The sequence below is a fragment of the Cololabis saira genome, chromosome 20 (assembly GCF_033807715.1).
Source record: "Cololabis saira isolate AMF1-May2022 chromosome 20, fColSai1.1, whole genome shotgun sequence".
Classification (NCBI taxonomy): domain Eukaryota; kingdom Metazoa; phylum Chordata; class Actinopteri; order Beloniformes; family Belonidae; genus Cololabis; species Cololabis saira.
Window position 1 is genome coordinate 24,506,356 of NC_084606.1, and position 26,277 is coordinate 24,532,632.

The window sequence follows — 26,277 nt, forward strand, 5'->3', positions numbered from 1 at the left end:
TTGAAATAGTCCATGCCGATCATCTGAGGAAAAACCCTGCACATCTAAAAGTATATGAAAGAAGAAAGTGTAGCTAGATTAATCGCTTTCATCTGTTTAAGTTAAATTATAAACCTCACAGTTTCCTTTTAGCCTTTTGAACCAAAACTGGACCGATCAAGAGGATGAAAAAAGAGACAGAAATAGGATGTCTTTTTTAAATCTTTGCCACGCTGAGATGTTGTAAACCTCTCGGGACCGTTGGGCCACGAAGGACAGCCGTTCAGATCTTTTTCATCATTATTTTTGAAGTATTTCAGCTTTATTATCCATTTCTACGCGGTAAGTGACGGGCCGAGGCATCCATCAGATGCTGACATTCCCAGAAAGGTCACAAGAAGATGCTTCCTGCTCCCACGACTAGTACTGAACATACATTACTCTGTACTTTCATTTACGTTCATGCATAAATGGCTGAATTTAGCGACGCATTCATGCGTCGTATATTTCATATAATCCATTTAAAATCTCACTGGAACGGCATTAAGTCCTTATAATGAAACCAGCTGCTATAACTCAACGTTTTTCTGATTTCATCACAGATCCATGTGATTGCTGCAAACGAATGAACGTCACAAATCATTTTTACGCGTGAAAAACCACATTTCACATTGACGGTAACATTATTATGTGACTCACTAAAACTGCTGGACCACCGCAGCAACATATGGCCGGGGGATGTTTCTGGCTTCCAAACACAATAATTATTATGCTGCTTTTATGTTTCTAAAGTCGTATATTTATCAGACTTTAAACAGATTGCTCCAAGGATAAAAAGAAAAAGAAGGTATTAAACTTATTCTCTCGTGATAAATAGCATTCTCAATGACAAGAACAGAGCTTTGGGTGCAAAATTACTGCGATTTATTTGTTTTTTTATCACTGCTGAAATGTGACATTTTGATACAGCTGTGGTTGTGAAGTAAAATAAATATTGTTGTTCTCATCAGCTGCATTTTATAATAATAAAAAGAAAGTAATAGACTGGATGAAAGCAGAGAGGTGGCGCCCCTTTTGTATTGTTTTTGTTTAGCTTTGGTTGGGTGTGTTTAAGAAATAAAAGAAAAGAAAAATCTTCTAATAACCTCAGATGCAATGAAACGTTTAACTTCTATTCTTCCATTATTTGTTCCATTAAAATGAGTCCAGGAAGAAAAATCCAGATTTAAGCTCAGTGAACCTTTACTGCTTCACTGACTTTCAGAGATGGAAGTTGCAGACGGTTCTGCTGGTCGCCAGGTACGCAGACCGCAGTCAAAACAGATGCTTTGGTTGTTGTCTTGTCTGGGTCATTCAGGTGTGTGTTAACACAACGCTGAGAGGGAAAGACATAGGTCATTTTCAGACTATTTGTTCTTCAGTTTTCTACAGTAAGAAGATACACACTGGAGAGATGCCAAACCCACTAGTCTATACATTCATGACAGTAGAATTAGATGAAGGTTGCCAGGTTGAAAGCCGTTTTTTTTGGTCTAAAAAGAACATGGAAGCACAAATGAGCTTCACAAACCAGAAGCAAAGTCTTCTGGACAGATGAGGCCACAGTGAAGCTGTGTGGCATTAATGTCCTGCAGCATATTCAGCCAAAACACCTCACAGCCAGTGTCAAGCACGGCGGTGGAGGGTTGATGAGCTGGACACCTTGCAGGCGCTGAGCTGACCACGAGTTCCTCCATTCACCAGGTTTATTCTGGAGGTAAATGTGAGGTCATCTGTACAGCAGTTGAACTTTGGTCATGCAGCAGAGCAATGATGTGGATCAGAATGGAAACCTCAACTGAAATGGTCCGGCAGGACCTTTAGGCAGCCGTTTACGATCAGAGGATTTCTATAACATTTCACTGAAGAAGCCATTGGATTAAAAGGGGGGAGGGGTGTAGTAACTTTTTCACATGACTGTACATATCCATAATGTCATAACTGCTTAAGAAGAGTCATTCTCAATGAAAACACAACAACATTCTACAATAATTTACATCCGAATGTAAAATGACCACCAAAATAATAAGACCCCATTTTATTAATTTAGTTTATTTAATGTCTGTTAAAGTCCAGACCTCAATCCAATCAAAATGTTTTGGTGGGACCTTAAAACGTGCATCAACAAACACCTGAAAATGTCAATGAGCTGAAACCACTGATGTTGAGACTGAAACATGCATCTAACAATAACCGCTTCAGCTTCTGGCTGATAAAGTTGGACACGAATCAGGGGGGTACTTAGTGTTGCTCACTTTTTCCATTTTAGTAGCACACACACACACACACACACACACACACACACACACACACACACACACACACACACACACACACACACACACACACACACACACACACACACACACACACACACACACACACACACACACACACACACACACACACACACACACACAGAGCACCTGTTAGTAAATCCTCGGGTGCCACAGTCTGTGTGATCAACAGTAGATGAACATGTAATCGGATACAGACAGGCAGGAAAGCGTGTACACAGTCGTCGCCCTCCACCCCCCACGGCCCCCACCCCCCTCGCTTGTTCTTGCGCTTCAGTTGGCAGTGAGTTTGAGGTACTGTAATATCTGTGTGACAGCGAGAGGTCGGCTCCCTCGGAGCGGGAGGAGGAGGGCAGAAATGAAAAACCCACATATGATTTAATGAGTGGGCTTGTGGACAGTGTCACTCCGGTCAGGGACACTGTTGGAGCTGAGAGAGAGATCAGACTCTCCACGCATGACCAGTGTGTGTGTGTGTGTGTGTGTGTGTGTGTGTGTGCTCTATATCCCTCTGCACCTTTATGTGCCTCTATATCTTGTTTGGGGTTTAGCCAGAACCTTTTGCCCGGCCATTTGAGCATTTAACACACGTGTGTGTGTGTGTGTGTGTGTGTGTGTGTGTGTGTGTGTGTGTGTGTGTGTGTGTGTGTGTGTGTGTGTGTGTGTGTGTGTGTGTGTGTGTGTGTGTGTATCCCCAAACTGACATCGCCATGTGACGCAGGCGATGGTTTGTGTGCAAATTGATTACATATGAAATGTAAATGCTGGCTTGACTCGTTCTGGGCATGTTGGGATTGCGATCAAACCAGCAGCATTAAAGGGACAGTGCACTCTGCACTCTCTTTTGTGACAGCAATGATGCCATGATTGGGGTGCGAAGTGCTCATTTGAGTCATCATCATCTGGTGGTTTAGCTATTAGGATGGCTAATCCCAGCAGAGTGGAAATGCATGCATGCATGCATGCAAAAAAAAAAAAGAAAAAAGGTGTTGAGTGCTGGCCCGGTTAGGAGCTCACACATTTGACTCTTCATGTGAGGTGTAGTCCTAGCTGGAGGTCATTTCAAGTGTAAAGTCACCAGATACGAGGCCCTTCTGCCTCATTGCCCTGCTCTAATTACGCGTCGGTGTTCTCAGCGGCGTTCTGCGCTGTGCCACGTTGAGTCCGAGCAGGTCACCTCATCCCTGCCAGGTCACCACGGCCTTCATAAACCAAATACAGGCAGACCGACACGCACGCATCTACGCTGGCAGACACAGGCACGTCCTCCAGAAATATCCTATTCCGCCTGATAATGATGATTGATGTTGATCTGAAAAAGCTCTGCAGCAAAATGAAAGCCGGTTGGCTCCATAAATCAATTGTTTGGGAGGGGTGCCACAGAGAGCCCACATTGATCATCACACAGGCCAAATGTTAGCATCTCCAAATCATTTATTCTGGGCGGCATCTCATACACAACATCTGCCGCACTGGCAAACACAGAGGGCAGAGCGTGTTGCGAACCGACGGCTGCAGTCGGCGGCTACCGACGCACCGTTATACAGAGCACAGCGGCGTTTCCTGCAGCGATGCTGACCGCCGGTTCCTCCGACCTCTAAGGACAAGCAAGGTCACAAGTTTCCGTTGACACCAACGGGTTGAACTCAGAGCAGTGCCTTGGCCCAGATGTTGTCTTCCTATCAGTTTCAGATTTGCATGTAGATTCAGATTCACGCGACTTTATTAATCCCTTTGGGAGGTTTCCTCTCCATCTCACACACACAGCACTGTCATATACAAATCAAACACCCCAAAAACCAAACACCCATATAAAGCTAGAAAGATCAAAAATGTAAAATAAAGTTAAAATAAAAACAAAAATAGAAATAAAAAAATTAAAATAAAAAGTGCAGTGCCATAAATAGAATTATATGGATAGAAAAGAAATAAGTGTTATGTAATATTGCACAAATTTGTTGCACTGTCCTGGTTATTGCACAGTCCGGTTTGGTAGTTTGATGCCCACACAGCATTCGCAGTGTCCTCATCGCTGTGTTACTGAAAAGAACCGCTACCTACTAGAGCACATATAAAATAAAAAGCCCTGTTTGAGTGTTGGTGAAAATGAGTGAATGAGAAACACGCTATAAAAGCTCTTTGCAGAACCTAGATAAGGTTAAAAGACGCCTGTTTAAGTGTGGACCATTTCCATTTTACAGGTATTCGCAGTGACAGTAAAGCTGCTGGGAGTAAAAGCTTCAGAAACACTGTTGAAATGACATAGATGTAAACACTCACTAGCTCTCAGCAGGAACGTTGGTTCATATCGGCCTATTCCTGCTCATTTCATCTCCACTGCCCTGCAGAGGTGTTGACAGGAACTACCGCACCAAGCTGTGGTGCTCTGCCTCTGAAGACGCTTCAGGTACAAAAAAACTTCATGAACTAACACAATATATTCTTCCAGCGTTCCCCACAATTAGATTGAATCAGTAGTTTTATTAAGAGGCAGTTTATTCTCCCCATATCACTGCAAATTAAAAAGAGTTTTGTGTCATCATCAAGTTTTTCAGAAAACCTGGAAAGTTTGAATTTTCTAGGGGTTTCTTTTCCCTGCATTTACAGCTATTTTTGTCTCATCAGGGAACGCCAGCACCACATTTGCACATATCACACCTTCAAACTGTTTGTTACTTTACAACAATCGAGGTGATGCTATGACAAGTTATGGTTCTTATGGGTCTTTTGATTGGTCAGTTTAGGACACAGAGATCAAAACCTTAATGTCTATGATGATTCTTCTTTAAGTCGGCTCAAAATAAATGCCAACATACATCAAAGTTGTTGCTGGTTGGCTTCAATAGGTGCTGGTTGGGTTCAGCGGGTAGCTAGTACCCCAAGTCAGGTGACAAAGTTCATAATGCAGAAAATCCAGCCGGTTTCTGCCGCTGCAACCGTTGTGGTTGCAAATGTAGAGGATTTTTTAGTTTGTTTTTTAGAAACATCTTTAGCTTCCTTGTCAGTCGGTATGTATAAATAATAGGCTGTCTCTCTCTCTCTCTCTCTCCATCCCCCTGTGATGTACTGACTGATGTCCTCGTCTGTGCAAAGACTGCAACCTTGTGCCCTAGTTACATCAGTTTAATCTGTTTTACCACAATTACACCTTTTCAACAAAATGTCCCTCTGTTAGGCTGTAATGCCCTTTGCTACTCACTTTACCCCTGCTATGCCTCTGTTACACCTTTTTAAACTATGTTTACCTCTGGTATGCCCTTGTTCCACCTTTTAAAGTTATTGTTTTTTTTTGCTCTGTTGTGCCCTTGTCACATATTTTAACCTTATTTTTCCTCTGGTATATCCTTGTTAGACCTTTTCAACTATTATTTTTCCTCTGTCATGCACTGTTACACCTTTTCAACTCATTTAACCAGTGGCAGAAGGACACCTCACGTGTTTCACACAGCTCAAAGACTCAAAGCTAAAGAAGCGTAATGAACTGGATGTGTGAATGAGTTTTTGGGTTGGTGGCAACTTCAAAACACCAGTAGAAAATGCTCGTAATCGCAGAAAAAAGTTGGAAAACATGATCATCATGGTTACTAAAAGGCAGCAGTACTTTGTGAAGCTGTAACTGTGATATTCACAGCTACTTCCCAACATTGTACTGAAATGTTCATTACAGCCTACTACGTCTCTGACTTCCATCTCCTCTTTATGTTAATCAAATACACAATCTGGTCACAATTACAATCCCTTCAAAACCCGTCGGCTGTTGCAAATTAGTTGCACGCACTCATAATTTCTGGAAGACAGGGTTGGCGTTAGATGTGAATGGCGTTCCTTCCTGATCCATCAGCAGCAGAACCAGAGCTGCGTAACGCGGCAGCACAATACGAGCTCCAGTATCGCTGTCACTGTGACATCCAGTGACTAACTGGCCGGCCCAAACGCCAGATGATTAGACGCAGCGGGGAAATATAGTGACTGGAGAGAGACGGGAAGACATTGAGAGAGACAGTTATAAGAGTCCAGATGTCCTTGAGAAGATAAGTGTTTGTGTGTGGTGTGGAGGGGTGGATGGGAGGATGAGGGGGGTCGATCAAGACGGAGGCAGGGAGGGAGAAGGAGAGGTGAGACAGAGAGGAAGTAAGCACATATACAGAGACACAAACAGAGCGGGGGGGGGGGGGAGGAAAACGTAGTCCTCTGTGGTGTCTTTTGTCCAGTGTCCACTCTATGAGGCAGTAAATCACCCCAGTTCAGCGTGTGCTCTCCAAACGCTGTCGCACATTATTGATAAATCAGTATGTGTTAATGAGAGGAGCCAATGTGGCCTGATGAATCATGACACAACAATAAGCACACACAATCTGAGAGGCCGGCTGAAGTGTGTGTGTGTGTGTGTGTGTGTGTGTGTGTGTGTGTGTGTGTGTGTGTGTGTGTGTGTGTGTGTGTGTGTGAGCCACTGTCATCCTGTCATTTGCTGTTTGTCTCTGATACAATTCACACAGGCATAGACTCTCCCTCACACACACATAAAGACACACCGACCGGGGTGAACACTTGGCCCCCGCGCTGCAGCAACAACTCCAAGTGTTATTCTACCCCGTTAACAGACAAGAGGAGGGCTTCCACCGCGGCCCGAGCAGCCACTCAGAGGACAACACAAGCTATTTCGGTTTTGCTTTGATATCCAATAGGCGGCTTAACATCCTCATTAGATCATATCAGCAATGCACACACACATATTCACACACACACGCGTTCACATCCAATGCAAACACACTCAGGCACAAAGCCGGGGTGGAATTATCTCTCTCCTGCACTCTCTCGCCAAATTATCATGAAATCTCATCATTTGTTTGTGTTTGTGATTTATTAGCCTGTGTGACCATGCGTGGGTGTGTGTTTTTTTCTATTCGGACGGCTCCAAGTGTTGGTAATTCTTGCTATATGTACCTGGTTCGTGTGCGTTTGCACGCCGCAAGATGACCTTGTTACGAGCTGAGTGGGCTGAAGTGCAGGAGCATCATTAGTATGGGTTAGGTGAGGGTTAGTGTATGTGTGTGTGTGTGTGTGTGTGTGTGTGTGTGTGTGTGTGTGTGGGGAGGCGAGAGGGTGGCATTTTGGGGGAGATATGCCACGTGATGGGGGAAGATATGTGGGTCAAACTGGGACACAAACGCATCCCTGCTTCCATCCATCACTTACACACAGGTGCGCAACAAATGTTTGAGTACACACACCCATACATGCTCACACACACACACAAACACGCACGCACACGCACACGCACACATTTGTCTTTTGGTGCACCTCACCCTCTCCCATAATAGCCTTAAATGGCCTTCAACAGCATGAAGGGAAACTGAACAATCTGGAGGCAATGTAGTGACGCACTAGCAGACAGCGTTAGCCGCATGATAACATCTACACACAAACACAGACAGCGGAGAATGTGGACTGAAAATAGAGTGGGCAGGTTTTTAAAGTGGGACACAATGGGACCTCACGTGTGTCGGTGCACGTCTGGTCTCTAGGTTTTATCACTTAGTCAATGTTCAAACTGAGTGGGAACTGCCTTACTGAGATGGTTGACGCTATGTCCTACCAGTAATTAGATAAGCCCCCTCTTTGCTTTAATTATATTATTTGTCAAAAGCCAAATTCAATTTGAAGGATATCACAATGAAATGGGAAAATTAAAAGAAGTGACTTTTATCATACCCGGCTGTTTTTTTTAACATTTGCATTCTGTAAATGATTTCATGTTGCTAGAAAAGTTCTGCAAAAATAAATGAGAATTTATTTTAGTAAACCCTTGGAAATACAAAATTAAAGGGGGGCACAATGGGACAGGTTAGAATGCAGTGGGTCCAAAGGTGCGTTCACATCAGGGCTGTTTAGTCTACTTTAAACAGACCAGTTCGCTCTGGAAGTCCAGTTCGTTTGGGGCCGTATGAAGGCCCAATCGAACTATTGATCTAAAGTGTGTAAAAATGTAGGTCTCGGTCAGCTTTAAGCCAAATGCAGGAAGCAGCTATCATGCAGGGAATAATGGGTAAACTCAACCTCAACAAAAGCCCCTCTAGAGAAATGGCTCGGGGTCAAACGTGGCGTAAAGACGCTCTGACACGTAAAAAGCTCTGATGGAAATATATCACAATCACTGGTAAACGCAAGAGTAAGGTTAGAAGTTTGCAAACTAATTAGCTGGAACAATGAGCGAGGTTCTTCATTCATTTTTTGTAACTTTTGATACAGCGCCACCACAGGCAATGAGGGGCATATGTTATTCAGAAGGTTCGTTTGACTGATTTCATTGTGAAAGTAAACTGGGACCAGCTGGTTGTTGCGACCGCAATCAAACTAATGGCACTTATCCACTAGTACCTACTCAGCGCGCCACGACTCGGGACGCTTCGTCCCGTCTCGTACCGCCTCCACCCGCCTCTTCCCCGTTTGTTTTCAACACCCAGATGAGAAGTAGGAGGTTGGAGCGAAGCTGCTGTGACGTATTTAATTGTGTATCTAAACGGAGAAGACAACAACACTAAAGATGTAGAACTTGGAGGAGATGATACATGTGCTGCTGGGTCTGTGGCTTGTGTTTGACATCAAGTTAAAAAATGAGAGTGAAAGAAAGTTCAAGCGGCAATGCTTTTTTTTTTTTTGTTCGTGTCGCGCTGATGAGAAATCAGCGGGGAGCCACGAGCGGCTGAGAAGTGACAGAGCTCCTGGTAGATCTGGTCGTTCCTTATCGCCCGTCTAGATCCCTTTTTAATTTTCTCCTCAGCCACCAGGTTTATGAACATCTGCACCTCAGAGTTGGATCATGAAACAGACGTTTGAACTGCCATTGCCTGTCGGATAAAATGAAGAGCCGCGAGCCTCGAGTCACTCTCGTGCTGACTCCCGCTTCCTGATTCAAACGTCTGACGGCTCCGCCCCCCGACCAATCGGTGGCGTGTATTGTGATGACGTCAGATAAAGGGCCGACTCAGCACGCTCAGAAGCTCGGCAGAGTAGAAACAGAAAAAGTATCTACTCGGCACGCCTCTACCCGTCTCGGCCCGTAGTGAAGAAGCGCAAGACGGGGTGTGGAGAGTAGAGGCGCACTGAGTAGGTACTAGTGGAAAAGTGCCATAAGTCCCCATGAATCATGTTGTGATAGCATCATCATGCTGCTTTCACGCTCCACGTCCGACAATGGGACCACAGTAAAACCGTTTTAGTTGAATTATGCTTCTATATTGAACCAACAACGTTTATCCACCAAATCTAGGGAACCAAACGTAGTAACTTTCACTGTAGCTGCATGCACGTCCCCACAAATGTAGCTGCTGGGTTGATGAAGACAGCAACCAACGTGATTGGTCCACCTGCCAAGTTTGTATTTTCCTCAACAACATTTCCCTCTCCTGCCAGATGAGAAGATAGATTGCTGCAATGTCAGTGAAGTTACTGTTGCTCAACAGTTATGAGCTCCAATTCACAGAAGATACACTTAGTTTATTACGATGCTACGAGCTCCATAAAAGATGGAAGCAAAGAGGAAGCTCAGTTGGGAAAACTTCCTGTAACCTTAAAAGTGATGAGCAGATATAAAAAAAAAGGAACGCGTCCTTCTGAAAATGAAGTTATTTGGTAATAAATCAACAATGTTCAAAAGAAAGAAAAAAAAAACTATACAGACTCTGACAGACAGGCAGTTCAGGGCTTTTCTCAACTTGATGGGCTAAAAGAGTCTCAGTAGATATTGGACCGTAGTTTCAAATTGCAGGCTTAATCCGGAGATGCATACTGGAAAGTGGGAGAGTTAAAGCTTGGTTCAATGTAATCCATAAATAATAAATCAACAATGTTATCCGGTGTGAAAGTACTTGGAGAAACAAAATATTCTTCAGAGATTCATTTTGGAATAAATCCACATCTCAGTGAAAGCCTGAAAAAGCAAATAGTTCAAACATGTAACTTTCAAAGGGATTTGGGGAGTTCATGATCTACACTGCGTAACATTATAGAAAGATTTAGTGAATCAATTTACAAGAAGTCATAGCAACAGGTTTGTTAAACAAGCAGGTGATCCAGGACCCAGTCTTGTTCAGAAATGTTGCAAGCATCCAATTAAATGTTTAATAATGAATAACATAATCTATATTATTATTCTATGTTCATGTGTTATTTTAACTAAATATATGATACAATTGGTGTGCAAATGTCTGCCGCACCCTAAAACAACAGCTCCTCCACTTATTTTGGAAAGCAGTGGTTCCAACACACCCTCAAGTATGAGAGCAAATGTGTTTATCTTGGGTTATGAGAAGGTCATCGCAGGCAAAGCTCATCCGCTTATTACAAAAACAAAAATTGAAAAAGGAAGAAGGATTTAAAATATCGCCATCAAACAATAGAAGGCAAAAGGAAAGAAAGTAAAGTGGCCTCCAGTTAGCAGTCATCTTTGAAGTTCTGCCGTGAGGAGGAGTGGGAGGATGAGGAGGAGCAGGGGGGTGAGGATGAAGAGGAGCGGGAGGAGGAGAAGCTGGGGATGAGGAGAAGCAGGAGATGAGGAGAAGTAGGAGATGAGATGGAGTGGGAGGAGGAAGAGAAGCAGGGGATGAGGAGAATTGGTGGGGTGAGGAAAAGCAGGAGGATGAGGAGAACCGGGGGGATGAGGAAAAGTGGGAGGATGAGGAAAAGCAGGGGGGTGAGGAGGAGTGGGAGTATGAGGAGAACCGGGGGGATTAGGAGAAGCTGAGAGATGAGGATGAAGAGGAGTGGTAAGAGGAGGAGAAGCGGGGGATGAGGAGAAGTGGGAGGAGGAGGAGAAGGTGGAGCGGGAGGAGGAGGAGAAGCCGGGGGAGGAAGATGAAGAGGAGTGGTAGGAGGAGGAGAATTGGGGGATGAGGAGAAGTGGGAGGAGGAGGAAAAGCAGGCAGATGAAAAGGAGTGGGAGGATGAGGAGAGAGAGGGAGGAGGAGGATGAGTTGGAGCGGTATTAGGAGGAGAATCGGGGGATGAGGAGGAGGAGTATAGGAGGGGGACAAGGTGTAGCGGGACATTGATGTGGAGCGGGAGGAGGAGGGTGAGTGGAAAGACGAGGAGGAGCGGGGGATGAGGTGGAATGGGAGGAGGATGAGTGGAAAGACGAGGAAGAGCGAGGGATGAGGTGGAGGACACAGCTTGACAGCATCGTAGCTGCTTGTTCCTGGTCGATGGTCAAATGTGGCCTCAGGCTGGAGCTCAGAGTCGAGGCGGACAACTAACACGTAATAATGATTCCCATAATGCAGCATCGTTGCTCGTCTGCTGAACAACACGCCTCGTCACGGCAACGAGGAAGACCCTCGCCGCCCCTCACGGTGCTCAGCCGAGCCCCCTGAACATGGCGGAGCTGGAAACCACAGCTCCTACCGTGTCCCGGTGATTACCATAATAAATCCAGGAGAATGTTCGACGCAGTGACGCTATTAGGAAAATGACTTCAAACAATAGGTATTATACACACGTGGCCTTTTCCCAAAGAGCTGGCACTTTCACGGTCTGTCCAACATATTTTACAACCGTAATTACAATATAGAGAGCTGCCACCTCCACGGCAGCTGCTGTTTCCACGTAAGAGGCTCCACATGTAATTATCATGATGAACTTGGCACACTAAGGTAATAAATATCACTCAACAGGATCAGGAACACACTTCCGCAAGGTGGAAGAGGACACGTACTGTACGTGGACGAGCAGGCCGGCAGCATTAGAGTGGGAGCGAGCCACTACCAACCCGCGGTAAACTGTTAAAGAGGCATGAAATGGAAATCATTATCTTCATTCTGATTAAAGTTTATTTTATTTCTGCAGCGGGGTTCGTCGCAGCAGGGACGGCTGTGAAAGTGTTTAAAGGTAAGCCATCATGGTTTCCTAAACTAAACTAAAATGTAGTTTTTTAATGGCTAAACATTAATGGAGACTAAAGTGTAGTTTAAGGTCGTTGGGTCGTGTGACATCATCATCACTTAGACGTCTGATGCTTGAGCAAGAAGTTAATGTGTGGTGGAATATGGCATTTCTTCTCAGATTGTTTGTCGTCCTTGTTTTTTAATCACTGGGTGCTTTCATAAATTAGTTTGTTTACTCTCAAACTAAGATGGAGCACGGCTGCGGCTGGAGTCAGATGTTTTGTTACCCTCAAGTCGCTGGTGGGAAAATATCAAAATGGTACTGGATTTTGATTCTATTAATAAATAAGAACTAAAAAAATTGTTGATTTGGTTCTGTTTTGTTAATCCTGCAGAAATTAGTCTGCGCTTATCTTAGTGGCTGCTGGTCCTGTTTTGATTCAGTACACGCTATCTCCAACAGAACCGCAGGAACGTTCTCCATTTGATTCAAATTAAATCAAATCCATGTTGCTCCAGTTGTTCTGGTCCGTTAACTCAGTTTGAAAATTAAGCACGGTTGGAGAGGCGACCAGGCTTTGGGTTTGGTCTGAAGACGCACTACAAAATAGCACTGGAGGATTTTCAGCCAATAAAAGTCATAAGTCAATCTGAACTTAGATCAGCTCTTCAGCAGCTAAATGCTTCATATGATCCGACTCTAGTCTGCCGGTCCTCCTTTGGTTCAGTCTGCTTTTCATCCTGAAGGACTTCTCCAAGAGTTCACCAGATCATTCAGATCTGAGAGCATCTCTTGTTTTGGGGTCTTGGTCAGTTATTTTCTTCTACACCTGAGAGCAATTGAATGAATGAGTGGCACCAAAAAGGTGTCCATCTGTGTGAAAGCGCCACCAGCCCACGTGTAAAGCTCCTCAACGTTGTTGTTGGCCATTGACGGAGTGGAGTGATGTCAACCTTTGTCAGACTGAATTGTGGGTTCCTTGCGCTACATTGGCAGCATTGCTTCTGCCAAAAGTTGGAAAATGTTCAACCGTTCACACTCCGACGCAAGCATTAGCCAATCAAACTGCAGAAAAACTGCTAGTGGTTGCTATGGTAATCATACACAGTGGCGAGGAGCAGACGGTACAGCAAAGGACCATCAGAAAAAACCACCGTCGAGTGTTGCCACAACGTCACTGTGTGAACTTCCCATTGGAGTTACATCAGCAACCCTCCGATGGGCTGGAGCATAATTTACCAAGACTGGTTTTTAAGAATAAGTTTTCAAATCTTTTAGAAATGTTTCACAAATTTCTGTAAGATGATTGTGTTTTCATAATATGTATTAACAGCCAAGAAGAGGCAGCGAAGCTTTGGGAGGATGCTGCCTGTTGCATATTCAGATTATTTAGCTTTTTGTTTTTGAAAAAAAGGGACAAGGATGTATCATAAAACATGACCTTTCTTGAACTTTTATGAACTGTTGCAGCACAAATAAAATATACACAGACAATGGGCATTTCCCAAAGTTACATCATGGTTTCTTCCTCTGAAGTTATATGAATAAGAATATAGCTCATGAACCACCAAGCAACTTGACTTTCACTGCTCAGTCAAGTCTAAATATAGAAATGCATTTGCCAAGATATCCAAACGTAACATCTGAATAAATATTTTTGTGAGGCAAATGTCAGGTTATCATTGGCTTGTATTATTAGAAACTGTAACCGAATCCAGTGCGGACACAAGTCAAATGTCATTGTCTCTTTACTCAGGTTAAATTTGACTGATTGAAATCACAATAACATGCCAACAGTCGAAAAATAGATTTGGCCTCATTGTGTTTCAGCTGCCTCGAAGAAATCGCATGGCAGTTATGGCCTTGAGAAACCGGGAATGAAGTCGCCCGTTGACATTTTTATACCTGAGTAAATCACAGCACGTACGAGCCAAATTCACCGTCAGTTCACAGATTACCAGCATGTGTGGGTGTGTCAACATGGGCCTCAACAAAGTCATCTCTGCAGTCCGACACGGGCCACACTGGTGCCCGCGGTTGGTATTAAACAACTGAGAGTTATTAAGCTGGAGTCTGATTCCCTTCCTGTGCATCCTCGGCTGCCATTAAAACTGGGTGTGTTGTGTACAGCTATGGGCAAGATTGGCTGGGATGCTTTCCAGATTCAGATTAAGTTCTGAACTCTGGAATTACAGGCTGCGGATGTTCTTTATTGAGGCTTTACAGTTTGGGATTAATTCGTAGTCTGGCAAGACAACCATCACGAACCAGTTAACCAGAACAGGCGTAGAAAGAATAAACTGCAAAATGAAGAGGGGGGAAATCTTGAAAGAGGAAATCTGAGAGAGGAAGGCCTCGAGGAACTCACCTGGTCTTTTTTCCATCTTTCTCCCTCGACTGCCACATAGTCGAACCTTTGATATTAATATTAGGATTTGCTTCTGGCAGAGCGACTTGTTGCTCTTTGGGCAGGGCTTGCGCTTGCTGGCAATCTGCCGGTTTGCTTGGGGGTCCTTGACCTCCCTGCGCTGGCGAATGAGGGAGCTGGCAAGAGCGGCCATCTTCCCAGCACTGACCCTGCCGCCGCCTCACCGGCCCTTGGCGGCTTGGTGGCGTCCAGGTGTCGGGGGGTACCGTGGGCCACCCCCCTGCCTGCTCACCCAGGGCGACGGAGCACCACTAAGTGATGGGTTCAGACTGGAGGAGAGACGAGCTCCTTAAGACGGTCCGAAGCAGTGAGGAGAAAGGCAGAAAGGAGGGAGAGGGGTGAAGAGGGATTGATCCTTTAAAAACTCACCCAAACTTGACCACCACAGATACTTTGATTGGTAATCTATTGCCTTTAAATTTCCTTCTGCTTTTTGGTTGTTCTTTCAGGAAAAGCTTGGTTATATCACCATCCTTCTGGTGGGACAAGTCATATTGTTATCCTGCCAAAATGCCCCGATGATTCTGTTCCAGTCTGGGAGTGCTCTTAGCTCCAACTGAGTTCAGCTCAACCCCGTAAGCAACATCACAAAAACAAGCCTGCACAAAATTCACATTTATCCCTCCCAGCCCACCAGATCAGGAACGCGGTCCAAAAAACTGTCCAGATAAAAAGTCTCCAATACACGAGTCGTGACGCCGTCGGGACACACTGCAGCTCCTTTCCTTGTCCTTCCCAATAAAATCTCCCCGTCCGCAACTATGTCAGGAGAGACAAGTAGAAAAAGAAGTAGGGACTGTCCGAGTTGAGGTATCAGACGGGCGAGCTGATGGAGGAAGGCTGCTGGACAGAGTGCGGTTGTCTCTCAGGCTCTCCGGGCATTACCCTCGTGTCCACTCGTACCCTGAGAGAAGAAGGAGAAAAAGACAGAGGCTTGTGATAAATCCAGCAATTCCTGGAGATAGAGGTGACATTCATGAACGAGGGAGCACGGGGGATCGCGAGATAGACGGCAGCACAGACAAAAAGTGGATAGAGGGAGGGAAGGAAAGCCAGTGAGTCTATTCTATCCCCCCTATCACCCCATCCGAAGGGGCTCTCCAACTCTCCAGGAGGGTGCTACACCATGGCAGAGCGCAGCGCCGTGTCCTTCAGCAACGCACGCCGCCTCACACTGGGGTGAACGAGGGTTGAATGAATGGAGAGAACATAGAGGAGGGAGGGAGAGGAGATGAGGTTGATGGGGAGAGCGGGGTGGAGAATGTGCCGAAGGGTGGCCGTGCCTTACAATAGCTCACGCGAGTCTCCACTGGTGGGGTGACAGCGGTCCGGTCTGGTTCTAGCGAGTCCAGCTGTTGAGTGAGAGCAGGTCCAGGTGTCTTCCCCCAAACGAGGCATCCCTCAGCCTCGGCGCACACATGTGGAGAAGTCTGCGCACGTGTACATGAAGCGGTGGCACAAGGTGAAGGTGCACGACGGCGGGGGTGTGCGTGGCGACGGCAGCATGTATGTGTGTGAATGTGAGAGCGTGTGTGACTCGCTGTCTCGCTCGTCCGTGTTCACAGTGCATTACCAGGCGAGTGCTGCCAGCGTGCTTCACACACTCTGTCTCTCCCTCCCACTCTCTCTCTCTCTCTCCCTCCCTCTCTCTCTCACACACACACACTCCTTCCCTCTTTAAGTTATTTCCCTAAACCCTCCCCTTTGCTCTTCTTTCTCCGTCCTTTTTCTCCTCCCCCTCCGTCATTCAGATCGCTCTTTCCAGTTCTATGATTCGAAGTCACCCCGTGCTGGGCTGAGATAGGCTGGGGTGTCCCTATTCTTCCCCTGGGGTGCCCCCCACCTCCACCACCACAACCACCACCTCCTCAGTGACATTGGCTTAAACAGACGAAATAAGCTAGGCTGTCATTGCTGAGCCTCGAGCTATGACGTGGGCACACTGATGCAGTGATACAGTCTGGGTCAATCAGTTGCCACATCATTAATGTATGAGTCACATTCCAAACACGATCCATCTTATTTGAGCTTTACAATTAAGTTCAAGGCAAGACGCTAGAGGTCAGTCAGATTTACGCAGAAGCCCCTTTTACATTGCAGATACCACGTGTTTAACACCCAAATCTAGTGTGTCGCCTGTCCTTTTTACATTAACTTATACGGGGTGAGGTGTTGAGATGGTCCCACGAATAACTCGCCTCCAAGGGTACACTTAATCACGGGTCTGACCCAATATAAACAGAACTGACGTGGCGTGGCAGGTTGTGGGTGGGATTTGTTGATGACAAGACGAGGATGGCCGCAAACTCCACCTCCTCAGAGCTGTGGACGTCATAAATCAGTATATCATAGAACCATAATCCGTAACTGGCTGCTATTGAGATGTTTGAGAGATGTTTCTTTCAAAATCACAATTCATCTGGGTTGGATTGAATGTTTTTTTAAAGAGTAGAGGATACACGAGTGACTCAGGATAAGGTTTGTGATTCAGTCCTCATCTTCTCAAGTCAATGTGCCAAAGTGTTATTGGCTTAAGATACCAATTCCATTATTTCCACCAAAGTGCTCATCCAGGTTTGTTCCATAGAATAAAATGATCGATTTGGGGTTGGTAAGACTTCCTCTGACCATAGTCCTGATGGATCAGAACATACAGTGGTTTGAGCCCCACTTTCGCAGTTCACATGTCTAAGAGTTATTGAGCAAGACACTGAACCCCTCATAGCCCTCCATGTGCTCTTTACTGTATCGCTTTGGATTCGTTAAAATAAATGCATAAATGCAGAGATAGAGTTCTTATACCAGACCCAGAACTCATTGAAGATATAGCAATCGGTTGACCTGAGGATGTCTCGTGTTCCTTCAGAAGAGGTAAAGGAGAAAGCTGGACAGGGGTAGATTAGGGGCTGTCTGCTCATCTCATGAGTTTGAGTTTACTTCCTGTTTTATTTTGAAAGTCCCCTTCTTGGTTTGTTCAGTTCGAGTTTGACTTCATTGTACTTGTCAACTCTGATTGTTTGCACCTGTGTCTCATCAGCTCTGTGGCTGTATATTATATTCGTCTTTCCCTTCCTCTGCTGTTTTCACTTCTGAGGACATGACCTCTTGTTTGATTGTGTTTTTTTGTTTCTGGGTTTGTGCTTTCTGTTGGAGGTCTTTGGTTTTTACTTTAATATTATATTGGAAGATGTTTGTTTGCAACTCTTGATGCCCCAATATCTTTTGCATTGGTTCCTCTCCACACCTCAACCAAAACAGCTCAAGCTGTGGCATTTCTAACCACCACCAAATAAATGGATGTTTTAGGGTGAAATAGTCGCAGAAATACAATTGTATGCATTTCTTTTTTTTTATCTTTTCCGAATCTAGGGAAAATAGCATATGCAATTTATCTTACCATACAATAAACAAACTTGCATATTGAGGTTTCACCAGATCTGATGTAGTCCTGCAGAATGTGAGAATAAAGATACAAAAAAACATTGTCTTTCTGATAATTACTGACCTATAAATCAATCAACATATTTTGTTGATCACAAGTTTGAATTTTTTTCGTTGTTGAAGTCACTGTAATTACGCAGAGTAAAAGCATGTATAGAAAAATTAGAGAAATGTATATATTTATACACTCACAAGATAAAACTACACATTATAAACACCATGTAAGGTTTATTTTACTACCCTTGTTATTATTTTAATATAATTCCAACAAAGTACATTTCTTTTATATGCTTATATGGTGTTTATATTGTATTCTTTTTATCTGGGAGTGTATACTTTGCCTATATATTTCATTTTTCTGGCTATATTTTACTGTATCTACAAATTTGTTGCTTTTACCATCAGTGTATAAATATCTGTATATACAGACCTGCAGAGTCACATTGTTATTGACATTTGATACAGTAGCAACACTTACACCAGCTGTAGTAGTTTCAGGATAATTGTTTTTGTAAAACACACTGACATAGGTGTTGACAAAAGTGCATACCTGGAGGTGATGAACGTCTTTACATCCTTCAACCATCTCTTGTCCAAGACGACGGCTACAAGGGCTTGTAGTGAGTGAACACCGGGCCAATGTTTATTTTTGTTCGGGCATTTAGCTTGTTACTCTCCCGCTTTCTTTTTTTCGCCTCCTCCGCTCCGTTAAAACTTTTATTTTCTTCGTTTAACAGCTCCGGGTTTAGCTCACCACCAGTTCTCCTGAGCCCTGCGCTACAAGCCCCGCCCATTTTCGTCTCGACTACGAATCGGGAAGGAGGGGGAAGTGACGTATGCCGTAAAGCAGTCAAAGTCGTAAAATTTGTAGTTTTTTAGTGTGGCAGGGTTCCTACCATGCTCCTCAAAGTTACATAGTGCCAGTGGAGGCGATACAGACCCCTCAGATAGGGTTGCCACCTTTCAGAAATAGAAATAAGGGACGCCCTGATTTCAGCTGCGCAGCATTGAACATTTAGCATTTAGCATTGAACTTGCATGACAGCCAACCATACTAGCAACTAAATAGCCTCCTATTCTATGTATGTCCACATCAGCCCAGATGTATAATATAGCCTACAGGTGAAGAATATGGTGTAAAAGTGAATTTATTTCAATAATTCAACTAGAATATGGTGTAAAAGTGAATTTATTTCAATAATTCAACTAGAATATGGTGTAAAAGTTAACTTATTTCAATAATTCAACTAGAATATGGTGTAAAAGTTAATTTATTTCAATAATTCAACTAGAATATGGTGTAAAGGTTAATTTATTTCAATAATTCAACTAGAATATGGTGTAAAAGTTAATTTATTTCAATAATTCAACTAGAATATGGTGTAAAAGTTAATTTATTTCAATAATTCAACTAGAATATGGTGTAAAGTTAATTTATTTCAATAATTCAACTAGAATATGGTGTAAAAGTTAATTTATTTCAATAATTCAACTTAAAAGGTGAAACTAATATATTACCTAGTCTTATTACATGCAAAGCAAGATATTTTAAACCTTTATTTGTTATAATTTTGATGATGGAATTGTTTATTGATTTCATAAAATATTCTCAAATTTACTTTGCTGGCCTTAATGTTTCCTGTGTTTTATTTTGTTCATTATTGTTAAATTTAGTGTTGATGTGTGTGTGACAGACGTGTGTATGGGGCGTTAATAAAAATACGGGACAAATCGCGTCCCGTATTAGTTCAATACGGGATGCAACATTTTTTTTCTCAAATAAAGGACAATTCCGTATTTTACAGGATGGGTGGCAACCCTACCCTCAGATCATGACAGATGTCATTAAACCTGTTGGAAGTTGATGTACCATCACAATGACTCTGGAAATATTAGATTAAGGTGGAAAAGTTACATAGTGCTGGTTTAAACTTCCATTTCAATAATCAAAGTTTTACTCTAGAGCTTTTTCTTGTTTTGTTATTTGTTATATTTTAAACCAAACTTTGCTTTCAGATGGGTCAGTAGTATAAGGTTGAGTATAATTTGCACTCATGGATGCCACTACATCGTACACACTGATGTGTATACAAAGATAAGTTTAGCAACTTCGTAAGCCTCAACTGTTGAGTACTGTAGTTATACTTCGTTTGAAGGTTTTCGATTCACATTTCCTAGTTAGATAGTTAGATAGTTAAAGTTGATTAAAAAAAACAATTGTTCGAAAGAAATTTGCCAAAAAATATCATACTGGTACCAATGGTTTTTGAATAAATACTTTAGAGGAAAATAAAAAAAAACTGAAATTAATTTTCCTTTTATATGGCCAAGGTGAAAGGTTATGTTTGTGCCTTCTTCCTGGAGGCTTTTCAATCACAACTCTCTTTATTACATCCATGCATAATGTAGCTGCCACTCCCCGGCGGTGCAGTAACGCTTTCCCGCTCAAAACCAGGTAATGGAGAGAATGGAAAGACACCCTACACTTTATGTTTAGTAATAATTAAAAGCTTTGTTTCATTTTCACCACAACACAGAAATACTGGTTTGTGGACACCGCTTTCAAAGAGTGTTCTTAATATCTTTGACTGAAACTTACACAGACACCATTCTTGTTGCATAACAGCAGCTTCCCGCTAGTGATGGTAAAGGTTAACAAGACGTCTTGAGGATATCTTCTTTGTTTGAGGTCCTGCAGGTTTTGGAGCTTCCATGTTGTCTTTTATATTTACCTGACAGATTTTACTGCTTGGTTGCTCCATGATCCCTTGAATGCATCATCTCTGAGCCCTTTGACCTCTGTGGGGCATGGGCTCAAGTGACTCTTTATAGCTAACCAATGCAAAAAAACATGCACTCTCATGTTCACACATTATCAATTCTTAACCATCAAACATGGAGTAACAAAAAACCCTGCCAGTCCCAAAGGTTTGATTCAGGAATCATCTTGCTGTGAGAAGACGGTGCTAATTAGGGTGTTTTTTGATCTACTTCAATTGCTGACTACTGTATTTGAATCATGTTAAAAGCCACCTGTCACACCTATACTCATATTGTATTTGGTTCACATTTCAATTATATGTTTTATGACAAAAAATTTGAATGAAGTGGTCCCCTGCATGGGTCTAAATGGAGGGCAAATGAAGACAAAACTGGTGTGTAGAATGAGACGCATGTCTCCTTGCTTTTGAGAAATTAGTTTAAATTTGTGTGAAAACGTATCTGTACCATTTTAAGCGAACATTAAAAAAAAGGAATCTATAATGGTTGATTTTTTTTACTTCATTTTTCTTTTTTCTGAGGACTCTGCAATTGAAACCGGGCTAAACCTGAGCTCCAGGTTGAACGGTGCAATCAAGTTTGAGAGGTTCACGTAGGGTCTGAACATGGTAATAAACCACTAATTGTGTAAGAAGTGGATAAAAACTCCCTTAAATGCCAATGAAATGGCATCCAAAGTGAATGCTGCCATAGCTGAAACGAGGAGCTCCACTGGTACCTGCTGCCGCTTGACCTGCCACTCGTGGGGCTAGGCTGGTAACAGTCGCCTGCAGCTTGGGCAGTCCTACTGGTGAAGGCTCATGAGTCGCAATTCAAGTGAATGTTGGCTTCCGCTACTTGTCGTGTCAACTCCCGCACCACTTATTCTGGATGGATTTGGTTACCTTGAAGGGGTCCTGACATGATCTGAAGCAAAATTGTTTAATAGAGGAATCTGCTGCTGTAGGAGGTAGAAGGCGATGAGCTAAAGACAGTCCAGGTGGGGTCCTCTGGTTAGCCTTGGTTTAGCAGCCCAAACAGGAGCAGCTGTGCGTCTCAATCGTTTCAGACTAACCCAATACTGGACACAGCAGACTCTGAGCTCAGTTGATATCAAACCAATCCATAATTATCTGGATCGGGGGGGTGGTAGATCTGGAACACTGGATAATGGATTGAAGGCGTTCACAGCCGTTGCTACGTCCACCTTGACCACTAGATGTCATTAACTTACATACGCTGGCTCTACATCATAAGTCCTTTACAGTTGATCACGAGTTCCTGAAGTGTAGGACGACCTAGAAAAGGACAAAAAGAGAGAAAACCCTGCAGGATCCCCCCTACACACATACACCTCTATCACCACCATATTGCAGTTTCCTGGGCTGCTAAATAACATAATTATCTCTTTCACTCCCCCCTGGTGCCCTCCTTACTGCAGCATTTCTGTATTTCCTGCAATTGCCAGCCTAAACCTTCCCTTACTCCTTGGTTTAAACAAACACACAAACACACACACAACCCCACCTGCTGTATTTTGGGAGTTACCCCACAATCTTCAGCTTAAACCTCACTTTTTGGGGCAGCGCTTAGGCAGCCTGTCAAACTCTATGTTCTCAAAGCTGCCAAGCTTCTCAGAGTCTCAGCAACCAGATGAAGGGTAGAAACGGGTATGAAGGTAGGTTTTGGTTTGAGGGGGGGGGGGGATTAAAATGCAGACGCTGGCAGATTGAAATGAAGACATCATTCAGCACAGGCAGGCCAAGACAGGGTACAGAGAGTGCCAGGAGGGAAAACAAAACCGCTCAGGAGACGAGCACAAGCACTGGCCAAGACACAGATAGACAAAGACGGAGAAACAATAAAACAAAGCAGCAGAGAGAGTGTCAGATAAGGCAACATAAGCAGTGAGTCAGTTTCTGCAACATCTGTGTGTGCAAACTTGCATGTGTGTGCATATCTGTTCTTGTACCGAGACCGTCCATGGCTGAGTGGACGTGTTGTCCGAGCGAGTCAGTTTCCATCAGTAAACGCTACCGAGTTTGACACTACGATCTGGCTGTGACAGCTAGAGGGTCGCCAGAGCCCTGGTTTCCAGCCCGCCCCCCACTTCCTCTTTTCCATCCATCCCCATCCATCCTCTCACCCGTAACTCCTCACCTAGACCGACCCAGTTCTGTCTACATGTCGTTCTGGGTTCAGTTCAATGCACACTAGACTTAAGTTGCATGGGGAGGGAAGCTAGAAGGCTGCACGCTTCTAAACACATGTTTAGAAGCACAATTAACAAAAAATATCCTGCAATATCTATGTTTTATTTAAAACTTCAATTCACATATTGTCCAGGTCAAACTAGACCATAATTGTTCCGGTGAACATCTTTCACTGATGAATTTACAGTCGTATGCTTGGTTTTCCTATTGGCTTTTCCTCAAGTGTGTGTGTGTGTGTGTGTGTGTGTGTGTGTGTGTGTGTGTGTGTGTGTGTGTGTGTGTGTGTGTGTGTGTGTGTGTGTGTGTGTGTGTGTTTTTACAAAATCACAAATTCATGCGACTTGGGGCATATTTTATTTCTGAGCTCCAAATTAAGAGCTAAAAGAGCACAATAATTCTGATTTTAAAGATAATATAGCTTGTTGTGCTGTTAAGCGTAGGAGACTGCCTCGACTAGCTCTGCGTTGGCCTCCATGGTTCTGGCAGAGGTGCTAACCAGAGGACGTCTGGCTCGATGGCTGGAGCTCCTCAGTAGGAGGTAGCAGCTGGAGCAGCCAGGTATCCGGCCAAACCACGTTTTAATCCTGATGAGTCCAGAGCACCTCCAGGTTGCCTAACTAGACCTCTAGTCAGTCAGTAGTAGTGATGTGCGGATCAATACTGAAATATCAATACTTCCAATACCAGATTTTTACGCTCTAAAATCGTAAGTCATTCAGAACATTTGTGGTGATGTACATCATTAACAGGAATACGGTGGAAAGTAACTAAACTATTCAGATGTAGTCTAAAATGACACGCTCCTGGTAGGAACTACTTTTTTTTATTTTTATAGTAGTTCTTATTTTTGTTTATTATTCTCATTTATTTTAATGGTTTTATTATTTTATTTAGGATCTTTTTTAGTGATGGAAACACCTTTTTTCAAACTGTGTTTTTTCTGTTGTTTTAACAGCTCGGCTATATTGTAAATGAGCCTGCTACCTCAGTATACTTCTGACTTTAAAATAAATAGCTAAATAAGTGACTCTGCCTCTTGTATTCGGTATCACCGATACCAGCCTGAATTTTACTCAATATCGGATTGTATAGGAAATCTGTGGTATCGAACATCACTAGTTGGCAGTCCACCTCGCTCCACCAAAGACTCAGAATTCCAACCAGGTTTTCTTGCCCATCCTTGGATTAAATGGGATTGGGCGGAGGCAGTGCCTGGAAATATGATGTCATAGAGGTACAAAAACATCTGACTCTTTATCAGTGATGATCTTGTTATTTTTAGAGTTTATGTATGTACAAGATTATAGGGACTGAGTAATTATGGTTGAGACGACAATTTTAGAGAATTTGAAAGCAGCCTCTAGTATTACAATTCTTAATGGAGATAAATTCTCCATCCAGTCGCTCCAGGACATCAGTGATGCACCTGCTTCACACTAACCTTTATTATTAAAGACTTTTTTCATGTCCATGTATATGCCTCATTTCTGGTGATTCATTACTTTGTATATTCAAGCTTTATTTTTGAAAGCCATGTCTGGATGTTTCCACAGTGACCCTTGACGAATGTGGTTATGTCAGACATGCGAGTAGCTTTTTTTTTGTTATTAATACATTGAAAGACCACAATTTGGCCCATGTCAAAGTCACGCAGATCCTTTTTGCTCACCCTCTTCTAGAGAGAGCGAGTGCTGTTTATCTCATTCAAGCATCTGCGCAGTATATTGAGGAAGAAAGACGAGGCTACGCAACATATAACTCAGGGTTTGTCATCTCGACATCAGCAATTGCACGGAGCTAGCTGAGGGCTCTAATGCCTTATGACTTCATATTTCAGCCTACGTCCTGCCAAGTCTTTGGTGTCACAGATAAATATACCCAATAAAGATAGAAAACTCACATAGAGCGTCCATAAAACCACAGTGGAACCATGTCAACGCTGATACGAGGGGTTGAAAAGTGCATGTTTTTATCATTTGCGTGTTTTATGAACTGTGTACGAGTTTGTCTGCTAGTAACTTCGAGTGTGTTTGTAGGTGTTATTCTCACACACATGCACACACACACCTTTAAATCTCAATGTACCACTGTGGATTGTGAATTGGATGCTAAAATTATACCTCTGCGTCGCCGGGCTGTCACAAATAATGCAATAATGCGCTGTCCCTCTGTGTCAGTCGGTGGCGGTTAACTGGCACCAGCCTGAGACAAATAGGCCCCACGTTGGGATTGATAGGGAGGGTTTTTCTGTGGGGGACTTTAAATGAACACATAATGCAGGTATCTGCCACTCTGGCATCCCTCGATGCTGCAAATAAAACCCGGTGACAACAAATGAGACTGGATATGAATGCAAATGTGTGGCCGGCACGCTTTTTTTGTTACTGCACCTTCATCTTCACCCTCCTGAGTCCTGCAGATTAGGTTGGGGATTCCTCATAAATTGACTGGGGTTCTTGCAGCAGGTTGGGGATTTTTAGTTTAAAATGACAGGCTTAATATATTGTCAAATACAGGTATAATCAAAATAAAGCTGGAAAGCTTTGGTTTACTTTGATGTCAGTGAGACCACAGTGATTTTCATGGTGCTGTGACATCACAGACCCAGAAAAGAGTGGAATGATCCCGTTTACTTTCATTTTTATATCCATCAAACTTCACATCAGGTAAGTACGAAGTCAAAAGAGATGGAGAAGGGGTGGAGTCAAGTCAAGACTGGCCCCACCCCCTAAAACTGGCAGCTGTGTACAAAGGTGAAAGTGCAAGAGTCAAAAGATTGCTTATGTACTTTTATCTTTGTGGTATTTTGGCCAAAACGTGCCACAGACCTTTTAGGTTAGTGCTGTTTCACGAACAGCATTTAACTTTTGTTGTAACCACTGGTTAATGTGGATTCCTCATTAAAAATGCAACCAGATGAAAGCCGATCAAAAGCTCGATGTAGAGCCGATGAGGGTTCGATTTTAGACTTACCATTTCTCAGTGAAACAGCCTTCTTTATGATATTCCGACCTCGTGGACTGCATTCTTCACTTGGCTGAAGGTTGTCAGGGTTTTTCCTCCCCCATGGAAAAGAGCCTGCATTCATCCATCGCTGCTACTTTCTGAGAGTGTCCCAGACTTTCCAACTTCACAATTGTCAGACCTTTTTTTTCCTCCGGAATGTAAAATCTGATCAGGACCATCTGAATGTTTCCGCTACCTCTCTCATAGATCCATTTGTTTGTTTGTTTTCTGCCAT

General features: G+C 43.4%; 1 protein-coding gene across 2 annotated transcripts in view; it reads right to left on the reverse strand.

The window, feature by feature from the left end:
- The window catches only part of fgf11a (fibroblast growth factor 11a), a 131,664-nt gene extending 115,499 nt beyond the window's left edge, over nt 1-16,165 (reverse strand). The window contains exons 1-3 of one of the 2 annotated variants that reach the window (XM_061710671.1): nt 15,911-16,165; nt 14,992-15,526; nt 14,563-14,891 (exon numbers count right to left, since the gene is read on the reverse strand). In XM_061710671.1, coding sequence (XP_061566655.1) covers nt 14,563-14,755 — 193 coding nt within the window. In that variant the 5' untranslated portion in view covers nt 14,756-14,891; nt 14,992-15,526; nt 15,911-16,165. Of the gene's footprint in view, nt 1-14,562; nt 15,717-15,910 lie in introns of those variants that run through there. The other variant, XM_061710670.1, reaches the window with a different exon arrangement.
- Nucleotides 16,166-26,277: the final 10,112 nt, after the last annotated feature.